We start from the raw sequence: 22621 nt of genomic DNA, 5'->3' as shown, positions 1-22621 counted from the left end.
CTCTCAGAGGAAAGGTGCAGGGTAAGGAAGTTGTGGTCCCTTGGGGCAGGCTGATGGTGGAGGATAATTGTCCTAAACACAGAAACCCCTGTGCAGGGCTCGGACAAAGTTATTATTATTATTATTATTATTAAAACAGTTTTGTATAGCGCGTGGTTACCCTAGAGCATCCCGGCGCTTCGCCAAACAGAACCACAGATTAAGAGAGAGAGAAGCACAGCGGTTTAACAGAAGAGAAAGGTCTTCAGCTCTTTACAAAAACGCAGAAGGCATGGCTCCGAGCGTAAACCTAGGGGGAGTGAGTTCCAAAGGGTTGCAACCCTTTGGAAAGTCCCAAGTAGGATGTCCGTGAGAGATTCGGTGAATGGCAGAAGCAGCTCCGGTGGGGTCACTCCCAGCTGAAGCACTTCCATCAAGATGTTTATCTTGACCGCCAGAGGGCAGCAGACTTTGGTCCCCCTCGTCAACACCATAGCAAATGAGGATCCCTCCTCTATAGCCATGTTAGAAGGAGAGACTGAGCCAGTAGCTGGGGAGGTGTCCAGACCACTCAAATGCAAAAAAGCCCAATCCCGAGCATTCTCGGGTAATGCCCCTACGATCTGGAACTCTCTCCATAATGATCTCTGTTGCAACCCCTCCTACCCTCTCTTCAAAAAAGGCTCAAATCGCTTCTTCTCGACAAATACTGGGGCACCTAGAGTCACTGTAAAGTCTCTGATTCGAATGCTGCCCGACTCCTACCCCCCTGCTTTTCCCATCACCTCTCCCCTCTCCTCGCCTCACTAACCTCCTCTCCGCCTGTTTCTCACCCCCTTTTTCTCCTACTCTCTATACCTTCCACCTTCTTCTTATTCTCCCTGCCTTCCCTCCCCACTCTTATCCTCCTTGGTTATTAGCACGCGGCTATGCCATCATACCTGGCTCCCTCCTTTCCATGTGAATGTTATGAATTTTCATGATTAATGCACATTGTTATCTATTTCGTGTATGTATATCGATCTTGTAAAGCGCTCTGATACCCTCGGGTCCAGTAGCGCTATATAAAACTCTCGAAATAAATAAATAAAACTCTCGAAATAAATCCTCCAGATCCTCAGACCTGATGTCCACAGTGACCTCTAGGAACTGGTATTCATCAAGATCCAGTGGCCCCTTCCAATCATCTTAAAGTCCTAGGCCACAGAAATAGGACATAGGCTACGGCATGGAAGAAATGCCTCCGGTCTGCACCAGAGTCGGACGACGGCCATGTGGCTATGTGTTGGAGTCGGGATGATTATGGGCCGGTTCCACCAGTAGTTGGAAACTTAGGTAGAGGAGCCGGTGCCAGTCGAAGTGGCTCAACCAGGGTTAGTCACGATTCGTCCATGGATCAAAAGGGACCTGACTAGCACTGGGGACGAGCCCTTTGGCCTTAAAATCTAGCTTGGCGCACATGGTCCGGATCCCCAGAATGAAACGAGCAAACTGGGGCAGCAGAAGGCTGACCTTTCAGGGAGGAAAGTTATGGAACTCCCTTCCAGCTATTAAGAAAGCAGCTAAAGACCTGTCTCTTTCCTTCTGGTAACAATAAAATCACTCAGACCTAACTCAGTTTTGTTGCCATGTCCTTGATCCGCCTAGCGCTAAGACATCTCCGGGTAATGCGCGCTTTATAAAATCACTTCATTCATTCGTTCATTCATTCATTTGGCGGAAACCCAGTAGGGGCCCCTAATGATCCCACATGGCCTGAGGGCGCACCAGTGGGGACGAGCTCCCAAATATAAGATGCATGGTATCATAAAACTTCCAGAGTTGTGCAGGATCGCTCCAGCTTCAAAAAACTTAGGGAGGCGCAGAGAAGGCACTGGCTCAATCGCGGAGCCAGACCTCGAATGCAGAAGGTCCTTCATTTTGTTAGATGACTTTAACAGATAGGATAAAGTGGAATACCTCTTCGACTTCTTGTTCTGCCTATGCTTGTGGGACGTCATCGGAAGACTTAGACTGCGATGATGGAGCACTTGGAATAGCTCTGCTATCGATCAAGGAACTTTCACCTCGACCGGGATCGAGACCACCATGCTTAGAAATGCAAGGAGCTTGAGGGCTCTCCCTCAAGGCCTTGGGGTGCATGTTGCGACAATCCACACATGTCTTGCCGCTGTGGTCGCAACAGTGGCACCAAAGCCAGACTAGTAGTGGACCGTCACCGAGATTTACTGGTAACAGAAGCCACAGAGCTTGAAACCAGCCTTCCTCCTCATGGACATCTCTGCCACACGAGGAGACAATGTCTCAAACATCTTCAGGAAAAGGGTTGAAAAAGGTCAGTCAAAAAGTGACTGGAAGTATCTCTTCTCCGGATATATGCTGACTGGTGCAGAAAGAAAAGACGCAACATCAGTGTGCTGGGGTGACGCCTATATAAGCAATGTGCATGTCACTTCTGGTGTGTGCAGCACCGAACAAAGCCACCTACCAGTGCACAGGGGTACTGCTCATGAAACATTTCTGGATCCAGTCTGATCCCTAGGGATAATTCAAAGGTTACGAATCTGCAGCTAGAAATCTCCATTGGGTGTTCTTTTGTCCACCATGCCACCTCAGTCTGAACATAGCTAAGGAGGACCTGGCCGTTCAGGCTGGACTGCTCCTAATGGAGCAAGGTCAAGACATATTTGCATATGACTGGGCCCAACCTGAGGTGGCATGGTGGGCAAAAGATTGATTGTTGAATTGCTTCCCCCAGAAACTGTCAGTAGTTAGGCAAATTACAAGCATTACTCCCATCACCTTTTGTGCTTTTGATGTATTGCCCTAAGTGGCGAGTCTTTGCCCGGAAGTGGGTCCTGTGCTAACTGTGCCACTGGAATTAAGCTACACCCAACTGATCAGGGAAAATCCAGCCTTGGTATGCTTGTGTTCTGGTTCAGGGAGGACCTGGCCAAGCTGTTCAGGCTGGACTGTTCCGATTGGAGCAGGGTCAAGACTGAATTGCATATGGCTGGGTCCAAACGGAGGTGGCATGGCGGGCAAAAGAAGGATAGGTTGGAATGCAACCCCGAGTAATTGTCAGTGGTTAGACAAACGGCAACCATTCCTACCATCACCTTTTGTGTATCTGAAATCATAATGAAGAACTGCTGAAGAGCAGCAGCAATACTCCACAATACAGACTACTTTACTATACCAATCATCAACACTAATTGTGTAGCTGCTTAATACTTAAGTAAACAGACCCAAATGTGACAGACCTTAAAATAAAACTATGGTTTAAGAGGGCAAATCCAAAGAAGCCAATGGCTGAAGGGAGCTTGGCCTATCGTCCATCCTGTGGGTTGTTCCCAAATGGTGTTTCGCTTCATCAGACATGAAAAGGGGTTGAATAGGTCAGGGTTGAACCATTTATGTGATAGATTTTTTTTCTTTAATTTCAGATTTTCTGGTGCATTAAAGAGGAAGGAGAGTAGGAGGGAAATTCAGGTGCAGCTATCGGTATGGTAGACTAGAACGTACAAATGGAAAACAGATGCTAGTTTGTTTACTGCTTGCAGCCTGGTACATCTGTTTAACAATGAATCGAAGAGATCAAAACAAACAACAATTCAAATACTTCTGAAGAGGCACCATGGACCATAAGACTATATTTTAATGGCAGACCTTCTTGAGATGCTAGTTCCTCAGACTGGTCATCCAGAAAACTTAAGGGCACGTCATTCTGCTCCTCAGATCCAACAAGAGTATGATCAGTAGGTAAACGCCCTTTTTTTTCCTCTCTCTCTTTCAAAATAATCTGAAAAGAAAATATTTTTAATAGTCAAAATAGTTTACGGTGATTGAATAACAAACATCATAACAATTCATTTACAAAGGGCATAAATAATAAAAACGATTATTAGCAATGTTAAAATAATCATTTGAATTAAAACTAAGCTCAATGTAGTGGGTAGTTCTAATATTGTTACGTTGTTTTATGTTAAAAATACTTGTGAAGCGCACTTGCACCAAGCTGTTTCATGGTGCTGAGAGCGGGAGGGGCGACAGTGACACAATAACAGAACCTTTACTCGTATGCCTGAGAGAACAACAAGGTCTTGAGAAGTGTTCTGAACTGGGCGTAGGATGTTACTGATCTCAGTCCAGCAGGGAGAGAGTTCCAAAATTGAGGAGCCAGGACTGAAAATCTGAGGCCACCATGTTTTTTACGTTTGAAAGTGGGGGTGGTAAGCAGATTCAGATGGGAGTAGTGCAGTTCACGAGAGAAGGCATAGCAATGGATCCTTGAGGAGATGAATGCTGGGCCATTCCAGGCAAGGGTTTTGAAGATGGTACAGCCCAGCTTGAAGGCACAGTGTTTAGCCACCGGAAGCCAGTGGAGGCTCTTCATCAAAGGGTGAACATGTTGATGTCTGGGTTGATGGAAAATGAGCCTGGCTGCTTGGTTTTGTACCAAATGCATACAGTTAAGTTGATATGCCAGGATGCCGACATAAAGCGAGTTGGCATAATCAATTCAAGAGCAGATTCTGCGTAGGTGGAAAAAGCAGGCAGAGACCACCACACTGATCTGGGGTTTCATAGACAGGTCGTTGCTAATTATAACCCCATGGGTCTTTACAGATCCTACTGGGCGTGGAGGACTGCCTAGGAGAGGAGGCCAACAATTAGAATTCCAAGGGTTGGCAGTACCTCCAGTTAGAATCAGCGGTTTTATCAGGGTTAAGTTTCAATTGGTTAGCGTACATCCATCCGCTGATAAAGCTCATGGTAGATTGAAAGTTGGATACTGAATTGTTAGAAGAGTCAATTTCGAACACCAGCTGGAGGTCATCAGCATAGTTGAAAGTTTCAACTTTTCTTTTGCGTAAGGACCAGATCAAAGGTAGCAAGTACAGGTTAAACAGGAGAGGCGAGAGGGAAGAACCCTGGGGGACCAGGTCAGCTTCACTTCTTGGCCGAGAAGTTGGTGAGGCAGACTGCCTGAAATCGGTTATGGAGGAAGGAAGAAATCCACTTTGTGTCAGTAATGCAGGTATCCAGGGTCTGACTTTGATCGATCAGGAGGCCATGATCGAACGGTTCATAAGCGGCTGACAGATCCAAAAGTACCAGGGCCTGGGTGATATTTTTATCGACCCCTCTCCTAAGCTCGTCCATGACTGCTAGGATGACTGACTCCGTGAAGTGTGCTGGTCTACATCCTGCCTGGTGAGGGCCGAGGAAATGAGAGTGCTCAATAAATGAGCTGAGACAGTTCACTACATGGGCCTCTAAGATTTTGCTTAGGTAGGGGAGTAAGGAGATGGGATGGAAATTGCTCAGGACCAGGGAGTCAGAGTTGGGTTTCTTCAGGATCGGGGCAATTTCAGCATTTTTAAAGGTGTCTGGGACAATGCCTGGTTTCAGAGAATTGTTCAGTAGTGAGAGGTGTTGGATCTGGGCAGGTGAGGAAAGCCTCCTGTAAGATATGAGACGGGCAGCACTCAGTAGGGGGAGCACGATCCGACTTTGAATAAAACAAAAAACTCTTCCCTAGAAATCAGGGGGATTTGGTCCAATAAGAGAATTTTTGCATGCGATAGGGGGAGCAGTCGAAGGTGTGGGAGTAGGAATACTAGCTTTGATGGTTGCAATTTTCTCGATGAAGTAAGAGTTAAGGGAGTCACATAGTGATAGTGAGGGGTCAGGTTTCGCCATCACTTTATCCGGTTGTGCAAGCTCGTTGACTATAGAAAAAATATCTTTGGTCTTAGTAGCTGAGTTCATAATTTTTGAGGAGAAATAAGCTGCCTTAGCATGGAATTTGTATAGTCTTTTAGCAGGGCTAAGTAAGTGGCTTTTTTTCTGAGATGTAGTCCCGTCTCCAGCTATGCTCAGCTTGCCTAAGGGCAAGTTTTTTTTTGTTTCAGATCGTCGGAAAACCAGCGTGAGCATCATGGGGGTGCTTAAGTTTATTTCTCTTAAAGGGGGAGATGCTGTCACTAGCTGATTCAAGCCATAGCATGATGCTCGTTGCCTGATTACAGAGGGAATCCTGTAAAGTTGGCAATGTGGCCTTTATTAGTGTGCAGAAATCACCTAAGTTTGCACGATTCCGATTTCTAGCCAGGTGATTACCCATCAGGGAGGGTTTGGTTGGGGGGCACATGCCATGGTGAATGTGATAAGGTAAATGGTCTGACCATGTACATGGAGAGATTAATGGTTGTGAAGTTCCAGGTTGGCATCGTGCACGTGTTGAATGCAGTTTATTCCTGAAAGGTGATCCGTGAATTCAATGGAGCTGGCACTCTCCTGTACATCAGTGGGCAAATAATTGAAATCTCCAATTATAATGATTCTAGCGTGGTTTCGTCTAGTAGTTGGGGAAATAAGGGCATGTGATAGAGGTTTACAATAAGAAAGGTTAAATTAATATTCATCATTGTCACACATATTCAGCTAATGCTTTGTGTAGCAGAAATAGGTATCTACATTTCAGAAATAGAGTTATAGGTATAACCTGCAAGCAAATAATTCATATATATTTTTTAATTGCATGCTGTATCGCTCAAAGTCCACCAATATCGCAGAACCAGGTCTTAAAAGAAGGGAGACAGCGAAAAAGAGGACAGAGAGAAAGAATCAGTGTGAGTGTGTTTTGCGTAATACACGTTTTTAGGCCTGGCTTGACAGTGTAAGATGTATGATTACAAATTATTTAAAAGCAGCTTATGCTGTTAGCTGGTTAGTGGATCATTCTGCCTCCTATGGAATCACTTCCCTGCAATGCATGAGGGCCTGTTTTACATACCAACAAATATTCTGAATAACACATTAAATCTTTATATCACATAGCAGCATTGAATGAGGTAAGCAACAATTATCCGTTTTTACTTTCTTTGCAGCAGGTTTTTTTGGTGGTTTACTCAGGACTCAAAATGCAAGCCACACCTAACAGCGGTGTTTGTATACATAATCAGTAAGAGAAATCAAAATGGTTTCTTTTCTGTAAGAGTAGTTTTACAGCTTGGAGAATTTCCTGAATGCACATGCTGTGCATTATTCCGCCATCTAGTGGTTTGGCCCGGAATTCTCCTTTGTAGTCGTAGTCCTTTTTAGGTCTCGCCTGAGCCAATGCGCTTGCGCATTGCTCAGGCGAGATTATAGTAAGCGGAAAAGAAAAGTCTACCAAAATGGCTGCGGATCACATACAGTTCCTGTGATCTATGCGTGTGCACGCCAGCCACATAACACACCACCATTTGTTTGTGCCTCGGCATCAGACTTCAAAGGCTGCCGCTCCCCCGCCCCGCCCCCGCCACAGCAATGCCGAGAGCTTGTTCATCATTGCGCTCCCAAAATAACAAAGAGTCTTCTTGTATGCTCCTTTCACAGCCCGTCGCTCATTTAACCTTCTCTGAAATGAGTAGCTTTCGGCGTCGGACCACCACTTTCAGGGTTTTCAAAGCTAGAGATCCTTGCCCAAGTAAATGAGCGATCTTTCACCAAGGCTCTGGCTCTGCAGTGTGTGACTCATTGGTGCTGCGAGCTTATTACCTCGTCCTCACCCCCAACTTTGCACTCCTCCTGGACAGGGTTCAAGTGCCCAATGCTAATGGGCACCGAATCTTGCAGAGAGACTGGCACCACATGGCACTTGCTTGTTAGGGCCGATATTATATTTTTGTAAAAGGGATGGGGTGGTTTGAGAAAGTAGATGTATGACGTGCGATGCCCCAACAAGCTTCTGAAACGCACTCGCCACACTATATGACGCCGCCCCGTCTCTACTTTTAGTATTTCTCGATGCTAAGTGTTTAGAGAAGTTGTCTTCAATATGCCATGGGCTACTTACCTTTCACCCTGCTCAAACCCTCCCCATGTGGGTTGTATAGCGCCTGGCTCGCCCACAGCGCTAGAATACATATCTGGTTCTATGTGTGATTTTCTATTTAACAAAAACGCAATGGTTCTTGTTATTCCGTTTTTCTTCTTTCTGCCTTGCTGTGCCCTCCCTTCTTCTCCCACTAACACCTCATATTTCTTTATTTTCTCTCCTCCTCTCAACATTCTGCCTTCCACTCACTTCTGTTGTTCTCTGCCTCTCTTACTAACGTCCCTTTAGACCCGTTTACATGCTCCCCTCTCTCCTTAATTCACCGTCATTGCATTTTCTTCTTTATCCCTTCGTCTCATTCTGTCACTTCTCTGCTCCTCTGTTCCTCCTCCTCTTCTCACCCTAGATCTTTGTGATGTGCCCCTGCTTCTCACGTGCCTTCTCTCCCATACTTTCGGTTCAGTTTAATAATGCTTTATTGTCGCTGCTGATGGGGTTTCAAGTGTAACCAAAACTTTACTGCTCACGGTCTAATTTACACTCTGCCAGGCCCACTGTTGCTGTGCTTTCTTTGCTACCCCACACAGACAAACCCCCCCCACACACACAACCCCCCAAACACACACAACCCCCCCGCACACACAACCCCCCCACACACACACAACCCCCCCCACACACACAACCCCCCCACACACACACAACCCCCCACACACACACACACAACCCCCCCCCACACACACACAACCCCCCACGCACACACACAACCACACAATCCCCCCCACACACACAACCCCCCACACACACACAACCCCCCACACACACACACACAATCCCCCACACACACAACCACACACACACACAACCCCCCCCACACACACACAACCCCCCACACACAACCCCACACACAACCCCACACACAACCCCACACACACACAACCCCCCACACACAACCACAACCCCCCCACACACAACCCCACACCACACAACCCCCCACACACACAACCATAACCCCACACACCCCCACCCCCACACACACACAACCACCCCCACACACACACAACCCCCCCCCACACACACACACACACACCACACACAACCCCACAAACACACACAACCCCACACACAAACACACACACAACCCCCCACACACACAACCCCCCCACACACACACAACCCCCCACACACAAACCACAACCACCCACACACGCACAACCACAACCCCCCCACACACACAACTCCACGCACACAACCACACACACACCCTCACATACACACACCCACAACCTCAAACACAACTCCCCACACACAACCCCCACACACAACCCCTCCCCCCCACACACACACACACACCACACACCAGGATAGCAAAACATAGCATAGCAAAACAAAACATAGCATAACAAAACACAACAAAACATAGCATAGCATAACAAAACACAACAAAACATAGCATAGCATAACAAAACACAACAAAACATAGCATCACAAAACATAGCATAACAAAACAAAGCAAAGCATAACAAAACAGCATAGCATAACAAAACACAACAAAACAATGCATAGCATAACATTGCATAACAAAACAAAACCTAGCATAACAAAGCATAGCTTAACAAAACACAACAAAACATAGCATAACAAAACATAGCATAGAATAACAAAGCATTGCATAGCAAAACACAACAAAACATAGCATAACAAAACATAGCATAACAAAACAAAGCATAGCATGGCATATCATGACAAAACACAACAAAACATAAAAAACATAGCATAACAAAGCATAGCAGATCGCAACAAAACAGAGCGTAGCATAGCACAACAAAACATAGCACAACAAAACATAGCATAACATAGCACAACAAAACCTAGCATAACAACCCCCCCACACACACACAACCCCCACACACACAACCCCCCCCACACAAACAACCCCCCACACACAACCCCACACCACACACAACCCTCCACACACAAAACCACAACCCCCACACACGCACAACTCCACACACCCCCACACTCAACCCCCCCACACACAACCCCCCCACACACACACACCCACAAACAACCACAACCCCCCACACACAACCCCCCCACACACCACACAACCCCCCCACACACACACCCACAAACCCACACACACGCACAACCACACACACACACAACTCCCCCCCCCACACACACACACACACACACACACACAACCCCACACACACAACCACACAACAGGATAGCAAAACATAGCATAGCAAAGCAAAACATGGCATAGCATAACAAAACATAGTATAGCATAACAAAACACAACACATAGCATAACAAAACAAAACCTAGCCTAACAAAACAAAGCATAGCATAACAAAACATAGCATAACGAAACATAGCATAGCAAAACATAGCATAACAAAACATAGCATTACAAAACATAGCATAACAAAATAAAGCAAAGCATAGCATAACCCAACAAAATGTAGCATAACAAAACACAACGAAACATAGCAAAACAAAACATAGCGTAGCATAACAAAGCACAGCATAACAAAACAAAACATAGCATAACATAATACGTAGCATAGCATAACAAAACATAAAACATAGCATAGCAAAACAAAACATAGCAAAACATAGCATAGCATAACAAAATAAAGCAAAGCATAAACACAACAAAACATAGCATAACAAAACAAAGCCTAGCATAACAAAACACAACGACACAAAGCATAACAAAACATAGCATAGCATAACAAAACACAACGAAACATAGCAAAAAAAAACATAGCATAACAATGCATAGCATAACAAAACATAAAACCTAGCATAACAAAACAAAACATAGCACAGCATAGCATAACAAAACATAGCATAACAAAATATAGCATAGCATTACAAAACATAGCATAGCAAAACACAACAAAGCATAACATAAAACACAAAAAAACACAGCATAGCATAACAAAACACAACAGAACATAGCATAAAAAACAAAACATAGCATAACAAAATATAGCATTGCATAACAAAACATAGCATAGCAAAGCATAGCATAGCAAAACATAGCATAGCATATGAAAACACAAAAAACAGCATAGCATAACAAAACATAGCATAACAAAACACAACAAAGCATTGCATAACAAAACTCAACAAAACAGCATAAAGCATAGCACAGCATAATAAAACATAGCATAGCATAACAAAACACAACAAAGCTTAGCATAGCATAATAAAACATAGCATAACAAAACATAGCATAGCATAAAGCATAGCATAAAAAGCATAGCATAGCAAAACATAGCATAACAAATCATAGTATAGCATAACAAAACATAGCATAACACATCAAAGCATAGGATAGCATAGCATAGCAAAACATAGCATAACAAAACACAGCATAGCATAACAAATCAAAGCATAGGATAGTAAAACATAGCATAGCATAACAAAGGATAGCAAATCAAAACATAGCATAGCATAACAAAGCATAGCATAGCATAACAAAGCATAGCATAACATAACAAAACATAGCAAAACAACACATAGCATAACAAAACATAGCAAAACGCAACAAAACAGCATAGCTTAACATAACACAACAAAAAATAGCATAGCAAAACAAAACATATTATAGCAAAACATAGCATAGCATACCAAACACAACATAGCAAAGCATAGCACAACAAAACATAGCATAGCAAAACAAAGCTTAGCATAATCAAAAATACAACAAACATAGCATAACAAAACACAGCATAGCATAACAAAGCATAGCATAGCATAACAAAACATAGCTTAGCATAACAAAGCATAGCATAACAAAACACAGCATAGCATAACAAAACACAGCATAGCATAACAAATCAAAGCAGAGGATAGCAAAACATAGCATAACATTAAAAAAACACAGGATAGCAAAACAAAACATAGCATAGCATACAGCATCACTCAGCACCACCACTGCATCACTCAGGGGCACCACAACATCACTATGCCCTACCACAGCATCACTGAACGCCACAGCATCACTTGTTCGCCACCACAACATCACTCAGCGCCACCACAGCATCAATCTGTTCAACCATTCAACAACAACTGGGTCAAATATGTTCTCTCAATGTTTCAAGCTTCATTACAAATGTCACAAAAAGATGTTAATATTTCATTTCTGTTCTTGGATTTTCGTCACAATAAAATACACTGAACATAATCTTCACAAAGGTTATTTACAAAAGTTTAAGCTATTGCCATTATAAATTACAATAACTTTTAAGTATTAATTATTTAAAAAAATTAAAAGCCATTGTTATTTTTCTCGCTTTGTTGCTATGCATCGACAGTCCCACGATTTACTGTCTGATCCAGCCTTTTTTGACATCATACACACTTTCAGGAAGCCTCCACACTTGGATTCTTTTTTTGTATTGATCCTTCAACTTCTGCGGAGGTGGGTGGGTCGCATGTAAATCCAGAAAATGTTTCAAACAGCAAAGCTACACTTACAGGAAAGAAACCATCACGTTTTGCAGCAGGAATCTTTTCTGGATCCGAATGTTGTTCATTGAGTTTGTAGCGTTTTTTTTCATCCTTGTGGTGGCTGGGTTAATAATTAGTTCGAGCTTCTAAATAAATGTTTCAATACTCTTTGTCCTACTCTAGCTTTCTTGTTCGTTTGTATGTCTACGCAGAAGTGCTTTGTGAAAGCGTGCATCAAATAGCTGCCCTGCAAAGGTCTTGTAATGGCAAGCTTGAATGAAAGTCTTTTGTGGCTCCTTTTTGCGAGTGGAGTGTACCCTTGGCTGCTATTGTAGTTGTACACCTGCTGCTGCATGACATCTGCTTTGCATGTAAGATCCATCTTGCAAAGGTATTTTTTGTAACTGGTTTCCCTTTGTTAGTGTCTGAGAATGGCACAAAGAGTTGTTGTCGCCTCCTGATTGCTTTAGTTGTCTCCATATAGTACATTCTTGCTCTTCAGGCATCTAACGTGTGTAGCGCTCTTTCTGCTGGAGTTTCTTGGTTCTTGGAAAAAACTTGGTATATAAACAAGTTTGCTTTATATGAAAACATTATGTAACCTTTGATAGGAAATGAGGGTTTGTGCTTATGACTATCCTGTCCTTTTGAATTTGCATATAAGGTGCTTAGATTATGAGTGCTTGTGATTTACTTACTCTGTGAAGAGATATTGCAATAAAGAAAGCTGTTCTTAATGTGACCATCTTTAAGGATGCCATGTTCTGGTGTGAGCCGTTTGGGAGCTTGTGGTGCAGATATTAGGACGTATTGAGGGGGTAGCAGTCAAGCTGAAACCAACTACATGTCTGTTGGAGTCTATCAAACAGCGCAAGGGTAGAAAATGCAGGTGAAGTTAATACAACTAGCCCTCTTGCTTGCAAAAAGACGGATGGCTATTACATGGATGAGCCCAGTGGGTCCCAGCGAACAGGGATGGATTAGCGATGTTAAGGAATGGGCGGTAGCGGAAGAAGCCCAGCTTTACCTGTGAAGGACTGACGAACATGCAGAGGAGGACTTGACAATCTTGGGGGAGTTCCTAACGGGCTTTGAGGAGAGGCATACAGCTGATGGCAAAGAGTCCGAAAGCTAAGGGTATCCCAGTGCACATAAAGAATCACTTGAATGGTTGGGCGGGAGGCCTAAACACTAATTACTCGGCGTACTGTCTTAGTAATCATTGGTCCATTTGTCTGGGGAACTTCCTGACTTTTTCATAGGTTGAACAGGATGGCTACTTTGTTGACTTTGTTCAAGGTGCAATGTTATATAATGTAATTGAAAAAGTGATAAAATATAAATACATTCTAAAAAAAAAAAAGTATGCCATGTGAAGGGGTTCAAAGGGGTTTCCTCATTAGCTGTGTCAACACTAGGTTTAAACTCCATGTTGGAGCTGGCACCCTTCTTGGAGGTGTTATTCTTCTTGCTCCCTCGAGGTATCTTGGTTACGGGTGTTGTGAAAAAACTCATTCCTACATGGCCTCTTGTGCAGGTCACTATCACTGCCAAATGTACCTTAAATGAAGCATAAGTCGGTTTGCTGTCTAGCAGGTGTGTAAGATATTGTAGGACTGTTGTGTCCTTTGTATTGTCTGGTAATAATTTCAATTGTTGCCACTGCCTTCAATATCTTACCCATACTGCTGTGTGGCATTTTCTTAACGTTGGTATTCTTGCTTGCCTTAGAACTGCAATTGTATTCTCTAGAAGACCTAGGTGTCCAAACTCTATTTCCTAAGGAGCCAAGCTGCTAGACTCAGTGTTGTGGCTCCAGATGGACAACTCACCTCCCTTGCAAGGAGAGTTGATCTTTCCGACATGGTAGCATCTGTATGTTGGTTTGTGATATTTCTATTAGGTCTGAGAACACCAGGTTTTTCTCACCTACTGTGGGGCGATGATAATAATAATAATAATGAAACATTATTGTGCATGGTTAATTAAAACCTTTACAATATTGAGAAAAGGAAATTCAATTTATAAAACGTAAATCAGATTTAAACGTGTTAAAACAAAAGTTCCGTCCATAAAACACAAGAAACAAGAATACGTGGTGAAATAGCAGCAACGCAATTAAAGGAAGCTTAACATCTTGTCGAACGGTCTAATTATCTTAAAAACAATTTAAGAACTAGATTCTTCTCACTGCCAGCCAAGGGGAGATAAAAAAAAAAAGCCAAAATACGGAGAAGAATAGTTAAATTATAATAACAGTTCGGGATGTCCCTATTGTCTAAACAATACTAGTCAGTGTAAAGGAAAGTCAAAGGTGTCGCTCTAGAGGTTGGTCATCTGAGGTACCGTTGAGCTCATCCATTGGACCATTTACGGTACTACTCGATTTGTTCGGTTCCTTCAAAGTTTTGAAGCGGGCCTCGGCTGTTTCAAGACATTTTACCATTCGGCAGCTCAGTTGAATGTCATCCCCTTTGAAGTAGGCTAGCACTGCTTGCCTGCAGGTCCGTATCTTGCGGAAATTAAAACGTGGACGCAGGAAGACGCGTCGATCTTGGGTGAGCTCGGTACAGGTAGTGATCAAATGGATTATGTTTTCCTTGCCATTCCCGCAAAGTCGGCATGTTGTTGGTGAGTGTGGCCCTAGCCATGGAGGTAGATGGGCCGCTGATGGCAGTAGCCCTAGGCGAAATTTCAGGAATTTCTCTTTTATTTTTTTGGTAAAACCTATCTGCAGATAGGTTTGTGGCAAGGGCGTGGTGTACGATTGAACTGTAAGCCAGCCATGAGCCCGCTCTGTAAGGGCGGCTTTGTCCTGCAGCAATGATTCCTTCCGGACTGTCTTGTTGACCACCTTTTTAAAGGCTATTGTGGAGACTGGTAGTACCCAGAGTTGCTGTAAGCCAAGGTCCTCAATGGCTGCCTCCAGGTACCTCCTTGCCGGGCATGTTTCTTTATTTTGAAGTTCCTTCCACCAGAGAGCGTTTAGGGTATTCGGGTCTCCCCTGCTTAGTTTGTGCCAGGTTTTTGTATAGGCTCCCTTGCGTGCCAGCTCTTCTTTTTGTAACCCAAACTCTAGTCTCATTTGGGCAGGCGATGAGTACCTTGGAAGGCCGAAGATCATGCGAAGTGCTTTTGCCACTGTTCTGTCTAATAGAGGAGCGTCCCTCCCTCTCATAGCTTCACTGCCATAAGTGATGGCTAAGATTAGCTTTGCCTGTATTACCTTTATAAGAGAAAGTAAGCGTGGGCCAGAAACTGTGTTTTTTAAGTTTCTGAGTGCCGCCGTAGCGGTTAATCCTCTCCTTTTTATGGCTTCGCTTTGCGGCGTGAAATTGCCCTTGTGGTCTATGATGACCCCCAAATATCGATATTCGCAAACCTTTTCTAGATTTCTGGATGACAAGAGCCAGTTTCGTGTTGCTTTCTTTTTAGAAAGATTAATACACATAACTTTTGATTTTTCGCAGTTGATGGTAAGTCTGTTAGCAGCGGAATATCTTGAGGCAATATCCAACAGCCGCTGGAGGCCAACCGGGGTCCGGCTGATGAGTAACAAGTCGTCTGCATAGAATAAGTTTGAGATCTGTGAGCGCCCTAGCTTTGGAGTGTGCGAATTGCAATCATTCAACATTGTGGATAGGTCTCCCATAAAAAGATTAGAGAGTATTGGGGCAAGTACACAGCCCTGTTTTACTCCTGTGTAGGTTGGAATCTTTCTTGTAAGATGGTCGCCGGTGCCCAGCCTAACTTGCACCCATGTCTCGCTATGTAGGAGAATTAATTGGTTTAAAAGCAGCGGGGGAATGTTCAGCTTGGGTAACTTTTCCCACAGAAGGTTTCTGTCGACATGATCGAAAGCCGAGCTATAATCAATATAGCACAGGTAGAGTGGATGGTTCGCTTCTTGGGCTGCGTCAATTAATAAAGAAAGTGCTAAGATATTAGAAGTAGTTCCCATACCTTTGCAAAAACCTGTTTGGTTGTATGGGATTGCCGAGACATCAGCTGCCCAGGATGACAGTTCCCCTAGAAGCAGACCCGCAAAGTATTTTGCCTCGTTATCGAGCAGAGCCACTAGCCGATAATCTGTTGGGTCGTTTTGGTCTCCCTTTTTGAAGATGGGCGAAATAATGGCTCCCCTCCATGATGATGGGATTAATGATGTCTGCAGAATGTTGACGAACATTGGTTTAAGGGCAGCTGCCCAAAACTCGGGATCTTGCTTGAACAGTATGGGTGGGATCCCATTTGGTCCCGGGGCCCCCTCGCGTCTTCCCTTTGAAATTCTGTTACAGATCAGTGCAGACTTAATTACAATTGTCTGGTCTTGCTGCCGAAGCTCATGGCAGTCACGACTGAATATTAAATGATCCTCGGTGCAGTTTGTGAGTTTGGAAATTCCTTGGATGTTAGTATCAGTTCCCTTGAAGTGCATGCTGAGGAAGGTTATCCAGTCATCTTCTGGGACAAAGGAATTAATGCCTTGACTCCGCTCCATAGATAAATGATTGATCTTTCTCCAAAATTGGGCGCCGTTGTTTGATTTGGCGTCATATAAGAGTTTGGCCCACAGGGACTCTTCTGATTCTCGCCTAAGTCGCCAGACCAGCCTCCTGCGAACACGCTTTAACAACCTCAGTTCATCCTTGGCATCAGGGTCTGTCCTTGCCCTTCGTAACTTTTGGCCGATGAGAATTTTTAGATTTTTTAGGTGAACATTGTTTGTAAAAGCGTGATTATGATACCGCGTTAGATTAGCAGCATTTCCCCCTCCTTCAAGCTGGTTTTTCCCATATTTTTGCGTAATGTTTCTGTAAATTTCTCCCAGCTGGCGATTAGGTCAGTTGTTTCATTTTGGGTTTCGCCAAGTACTTGCTTGGCATAGAGGAGGAGGCCCGAAGGATCATCTGTTCTGCACTTTAAACGCCTATCGTTTGCTGTATAGACTAGTTCATGCCCAATGGCGCACACTGGTCTTAGTATTGTAAAGGCCTCTAGTGTCACTTCTTGTGGTAAGTGGTCACTGTAGCCAAGTAAACCGATGTGGAAATCATTTGTCGCTTGAAACAAATTACCCGAGAGGAAGATAAAGTCAATTGTTGAACTGGTCGTTGTACTATGAAATGTTGCTGCTTGGGGACGATCCCCTGGGAATCTCCCATTAAGCGCTCGAAGTCCAAGTTCTTCAAGTGTTACTAGAAGTCGCTGTGCTGATTTTGTACCCTGAAGAATTGTCCTGGGAATATTGTTCCAATGCAAATGGGTCCTCAACGGTGCTGACTTCCGTTGCCGATTTATTGAGCATGTTCTGTTTGAAGTCGCCGCTGACAATCAGGCTGTTTGTATTCTCTGCAGTTAATAGCTTTATGAGCTCTTCTTTCAATTCCAGTGCTCCTTGCTTCTTACCTCGGGATGTAGGTAAAGGTTTATTAGAATTATCTCCTCCATCTTTCCCTGGTCTTGAATGGAAATTCGTAATACTTGCATTGCTTTTGGAGAGTCTAGATTGTATGGAAGCGGCACTACTGTACGCGTGCTTTTTAATGAACTGTATGTGACAAGGCCTCCTTTTTTGTGGCCAAATCTTGCAGACTGGGTTGGAGGAGTAAAGTTTAGGGTAAAGCCTGGAAGTAGTGGAGGAGAGTCTGACCAAGTTTCTTGCAGGGCTATGATGTCGAAGCTTTGCATGTAAAGTTTTAGTTCCGAGTCCATAAGCTTATCCCCAATGCCGTTTAATGTTCCAGGAGCAGATTTTGAGGCTTTTGAAAGGTTTCCCAGTTACGGGCTTGTCATGTCAGTGTTTTTCCGGCTCGTTGTTTATAGTCCTGCACAACCATGTCCAGTCTAAATTAGTTCGCTCTTTCACGGGGTATTGCCTTCTAACGCCTAGTTCTTTTTGTTCTAAACTGACCGGGGTGTTACTGCGAGCTCCTCGCAATACATAGAGCAAATGAGGGTCCTGGTTGGCCTGGTTTTGTGCGTTCCGATGTAAGAAGTCACATCCCAAGGGATCTGGATATCTAGGTTTTACAAATGGGCAAAGTATTATGCCCCAGCTATTGAGCTTCGCTTGTTCATTGAGCACGCTCTCAGCCAACTCTGATGTGGCCCATACTGTTTTGGTAACTTCCACCCCTGGATGTTCCTGTGAGACTATGAATTCCACCGAGACCAGATTGCTGGTGGATATGTTTGTTAAGCTATCAATAAAGTTTAGCAAGCATAGAATGTTGCCCGTTTAGGATGTCAAAAGCGTCCCTTGATGTGTATTACGGGATTAATAAAATTGTGGGGTTGCCTAAATTCACTTTTATCCTGTTAGGACTGCTCTGCGGGGTTGTGGAGGTGGTCTCAACCCTGTTGGAATCCTCTGCTGGTAATCTCTGGTCCGGGGCCTTTGGTTCATCTGCTCCTATTAAAGCCTGGTTTGGAGAAATTCCTATGGATGTGGCTTCTGGGGGATGGTCTAATTATGCCCCGTTGCCTACATTGGGAGATGTTTTTTTGTTTCTTGTGGCAATCAGGTTAATAATAACTTTTTCCCCACATTCGTTCGGACCCTCGCTGGTATTAGATTTTATAACTTTTACGCTGCACCTCAGGGCGGGGACGTCAACTCTTTTTGGAGTTGTCGTGTTCGAAGTCTTTATTTTCTTTTTCCTTTGGATCGTATGCCTCTGATCCTGATTGGGGAAGGGGCATGAGTCCAGTTCCGTGTCTGTCTCGGGGCTCGTTGGAGCCGACTTGTCAAGCATTAGGTCTGGAAGCAGAATGCTGACTTGCTTGTTCTTAACTTTGCTTTCAGCCAGAGTGCCAAGCTTTAACTTCCTCCTTTGTTTTCTGCCCCGCTTTGGGGAGCGCCCATGATCGGGCGGGGTCTCCTTTTGGTTGGGTTCCCGAGTGGGAACTGGGTCACTATTTGCTGATAATAGGGTTTCTCCATCCCTGGTATGTCCTTGTGCTCTTAACAGCGTTGCATTTTCCTTTTCCCTTGCCAACTTTTCTTTTTGAATTTGGGGGAGGAGCTCTTCAGATGGTGTCAGAATTTCCCTACTGTTTGTTTGCCATGCACTGTTTTTCCTCTCAAGTTGGCCCGTTGGTGAACTGTTTTTGACGGCCTCCCTGATACCTGTAAGGAGGTTATCCATTGCTACAGGGAGTGTAGCCAACTTATCCATGATTGCTATGCCAGGACAGTTTGATTGTATAAATGCTGTCTCCTCTTGTGCCCTTTTAACCAGATTATTCAGTTCAGCTAGCTTATTATCAATGTTGGAGACAAAGACTGGTAGTGAGTGTAGAACTGTTAACTGGAGGTCCATTTTATCCGATTGGTATTGGATGGCATTAACAGACAGTTGCATTGTATGCAAGAGAGATTCCCATATGTCTGCCTTAGCTTGCGGTGTTGGGATAATGGTGCTGAGTTGCGAGGCATTGCATTTTGGGCTTGTTGCAGCTTCTTTTCGGACCACATGAGGCGGTGAGATGTAAAAGGCGACCAATTCTTCCCACTCTTCTTGCGTGGGATACGAGGCCTCTGGGTCCGAAGCTTTTGGTGGAATGGAAAGTGAGCTGACCAGCACTGGAAGGTGACCTCGAGGGGGGGTTAGGGGTTGTTCCAACTGTGCCGGATGATGGACTTGTGCCCGAAGTTCGTGCGGCTCCATTGCCGTGGAGAGTTACCCGGCAAGAGACTACTCCTTGTTTTGTCATCTTGGTCTGCAATCGTCCCTGTGGACTTGCTAAGTTCTGGTTGCTCTTGCCTGAGGTCATATGATGAAAGTTTGTTTTTCTCTGACATAAGGTCCTGTAATAGACCGGGGGAGCCTTGCCCTGCCTTTGTTACAGGACCTGAGATTCACAAATTCAGATTACTTGATGTGCTGGGTACTGATGCCGGAATTACTGGGGCTTCTGATACGTCAGGTATGCTGGACACCTTAGGAGCCATTTGAATCCCTGGATTTTCCTCAGAGTCTCTGGCGATGTTGAGCCAGTCTTCTGGGGTGCATTTTACTCCCGGTGGTTTGATGGTGTCCTTCTGGGTCCAGTTTATTATAGAACCCGTGCTCAGGGCACTCTGGGTAGAATCTTGCTGTTTGCTCATGGATGCCTTTGTTTTTAATTCATGCGCCTGGGCCGGGATAGAGCCCGGGTCCAAATCGGGGCCCCACTTCCTGGTGGTCATCGTAAGGGTCACCCCTCTGTGGAACTCGCTGTAGTTTCCGCTCTGGTTTTCAGTCTGTGTAGTGTCTGGGCGATCCCTGTCGTTGCTGTCTTCTTCGTCTCCTCCTCCCCCCCTCCTTCTCCATCTTCGTCGTCCATCGCCTCTGGAGGGGGCTTTCTCTTCAACCCTCTCATTGGCTCTTTCATTTGCTCTGTCTGAATCCCTTGTTCTGATGCGTAGGAAACCGGTAGTATCGGAGTTGGCAGGTTGTTGGGCTGCCGGGTGTTCAAGCAAAGGACTGAACCAGCGTCCTTTATGAATGAGAATTTTTTATAAATTTTAGGTTGGAAGCTTGACCCTTTAAGGTTTCGTGAAAGTTCAGGGCTGGGATGACCTGGGAGAAAGGGGGTCAGGGGGATCAGCCGCTCATTTCCTCCTCCTTCCTTTTCGCATTCCACCGCCCCTTTCTTCAGTTCGTCTATGCCAGCACTCAAAGTCTGTATTGGATTTCTTATTGCCCTTGTTTGCTCTCCTAGATCTTTTGGTAGGGTTCAGGGGTACGTGAGGATCCCTAGATCTCCCGGATCTTCTAGTGATCTTTTTTGTCTTCCTGCTTTTGTTCCTACTCCCGATTCTTTTCCTCTTTTTTCTTCTTCTTCACGGAGTATTACCCTTGCCCATGCGACCCTTGTTGCGCTGACTCCTTTGAGCCCGTGAGCCCTTTGAGGCCAGCATCCCTAAATTCAGTGGTCAGGTCTGGTAGAGTCTGATAGAGTCTTGTAGAGTCTGGTGGAATCCAGTGGAGTCTGGCAGTGGAAAAGGCAAAAGTCAGTTACCGTTGATTGATTGAGCTAGATCCTGAACTAATTTCTGTGGTATTTGTGATTATGTTGCTGCTTCCGTCTGTCACCTAGGCATTAACCGCTGGTGCGTACCTCCTGTGTGTGCCTGTATGTGCCTCTCATGGTGCCAAGTCAAGTCAAAGTCAAAAAGTGCTTTATTCGAGTTATTACTCATAAAAGCATAGTATACACAAGAGTTGTAAAAAGCGAATTAAATTTACAATCAAGCACATTGACACAACACTATAAGGTAAAGATAAAAATACATTCGGTTATAAAAGGATTAAAACATTTGACAAGGATAATTTCCAAGATGTAAAACGCCGGAGTCTAAAAGCAATTATACAAGTGCAAAAAAACAATTAATCAAGACAGAGAATAGTTAGTTACTAGCAGTCTCTATCTTGATTCAAGATCATTGATAATTAAAAAAGCAGTAATGTCAAATTCATGGGGACCAATTTATCAGACAGAGAATAGTTATTTAACTAGCAGTCTCTGTCTAGTTTGTCAGACAGAGAATAGTTATTTAACTAGCAGTCTCTGCCTGAGCGTCCACGCCCAACCCAGATACTTTGCTGTGGCTATCAGGATCCAAGAAACTGGACTCGTACATATGATTCGCATAGCTACAGAGCTACATGATGTCCCAAGGTTCCTACACATAGGAGCTAACCACACTCGTCTTGGAATAGCATAAGATCTGCATGAAAACAGAAAGTGACCCAGAGACTCGCTCCCCAACCCACAGGCTGGGCAGGTGTTACTACCACCTGAACCCCATTTAGCTGTCAATGTTTTTATAGGAAGTGCACCAGCTCTCAGTTGGAATAAAAGCTTCCTATCACCTGGTTTGGAGATGATGTCCCAATATGGTTCCAGGACTGGATACATTTTAGCCTCAAGGAAATGCAAAGACATCGACCCAGAGTTTGAAGCATTTAAAATTTTGGTAGCAGCCCATTCCCCAAAAATATTTTTTAAGACCCGCTTAGAAGGGAATGATGCCCCTGCCGGGTCCTGCCATAGAGAACTTAACCCTAGCTCAAACAGTATAGTTTTCAGAGATTTAAGCCAGCTTATCTTGTGGAAGCCATCAGCCTTGATGACATCCACAAAACCCGCGGCATAATGTGAGAGCTCAGGAGTGGTCCAGAGTCTGCGCCAATATAAGATCGGGCGTAATCTAGCCAAGTCCTTGATTTGTTTCCTTCCTAGGTCGTATCGGAGGGGCAACAGTGGAGTACTTTTGGGTGTACCGGTGAGAGTTCTTAAAAATTTATTTTCAGAGGCTTGCAAAAATGTAAGATTTTCAAAGCCCCACATTTCTGC

General features: G+C 44.4%; 1 protein-coding gene across 4 annotated transcripts in view; it reads right to left on the bottom strand.

The window, feature by feature from the left end:
* The window catches only part of SECISBP2L (SECIS binding protein 2 like), a 989501-nt gene that overhangs the window by 341379 nt on the left and 625501 nt on the right, over positions 1–22621 (bottom strand). For all 4 annotated transcript variants that reach the window (XM_078684798.1, XM_078684797.1, XM_078684799.1 and 1 more), the window contains one exon: positions 3649–3781. In XM_078684798.1, the coding sequence (XP_078540924.1) occupies positions 3649–3781 (133 nt within the window). The remainder of the gene's footprint in view (positions 1–3648; positions 3782–22621) is intronic.

The sequence above is a fragment of the Lissotriton helveticus genome, chromosome 3_2 (genome assembly GCF_964261635.1).
Source record: "Lissotriton helveticus chromosome 3_2, aLisHel1.1, whole genome shotgun sequence".
Lineage (NCBI taxonomy): Eukaryota > Metazoa > Chordata > Amphibia > Caudata > Salamandridae > Lissotriton > Lissotriton helveticus.
The sequence above is the reverse complement of the archived record's forward strand: the minus strand, read 5'-3'. Positions and strand labels throughout refer to the sequence as shown.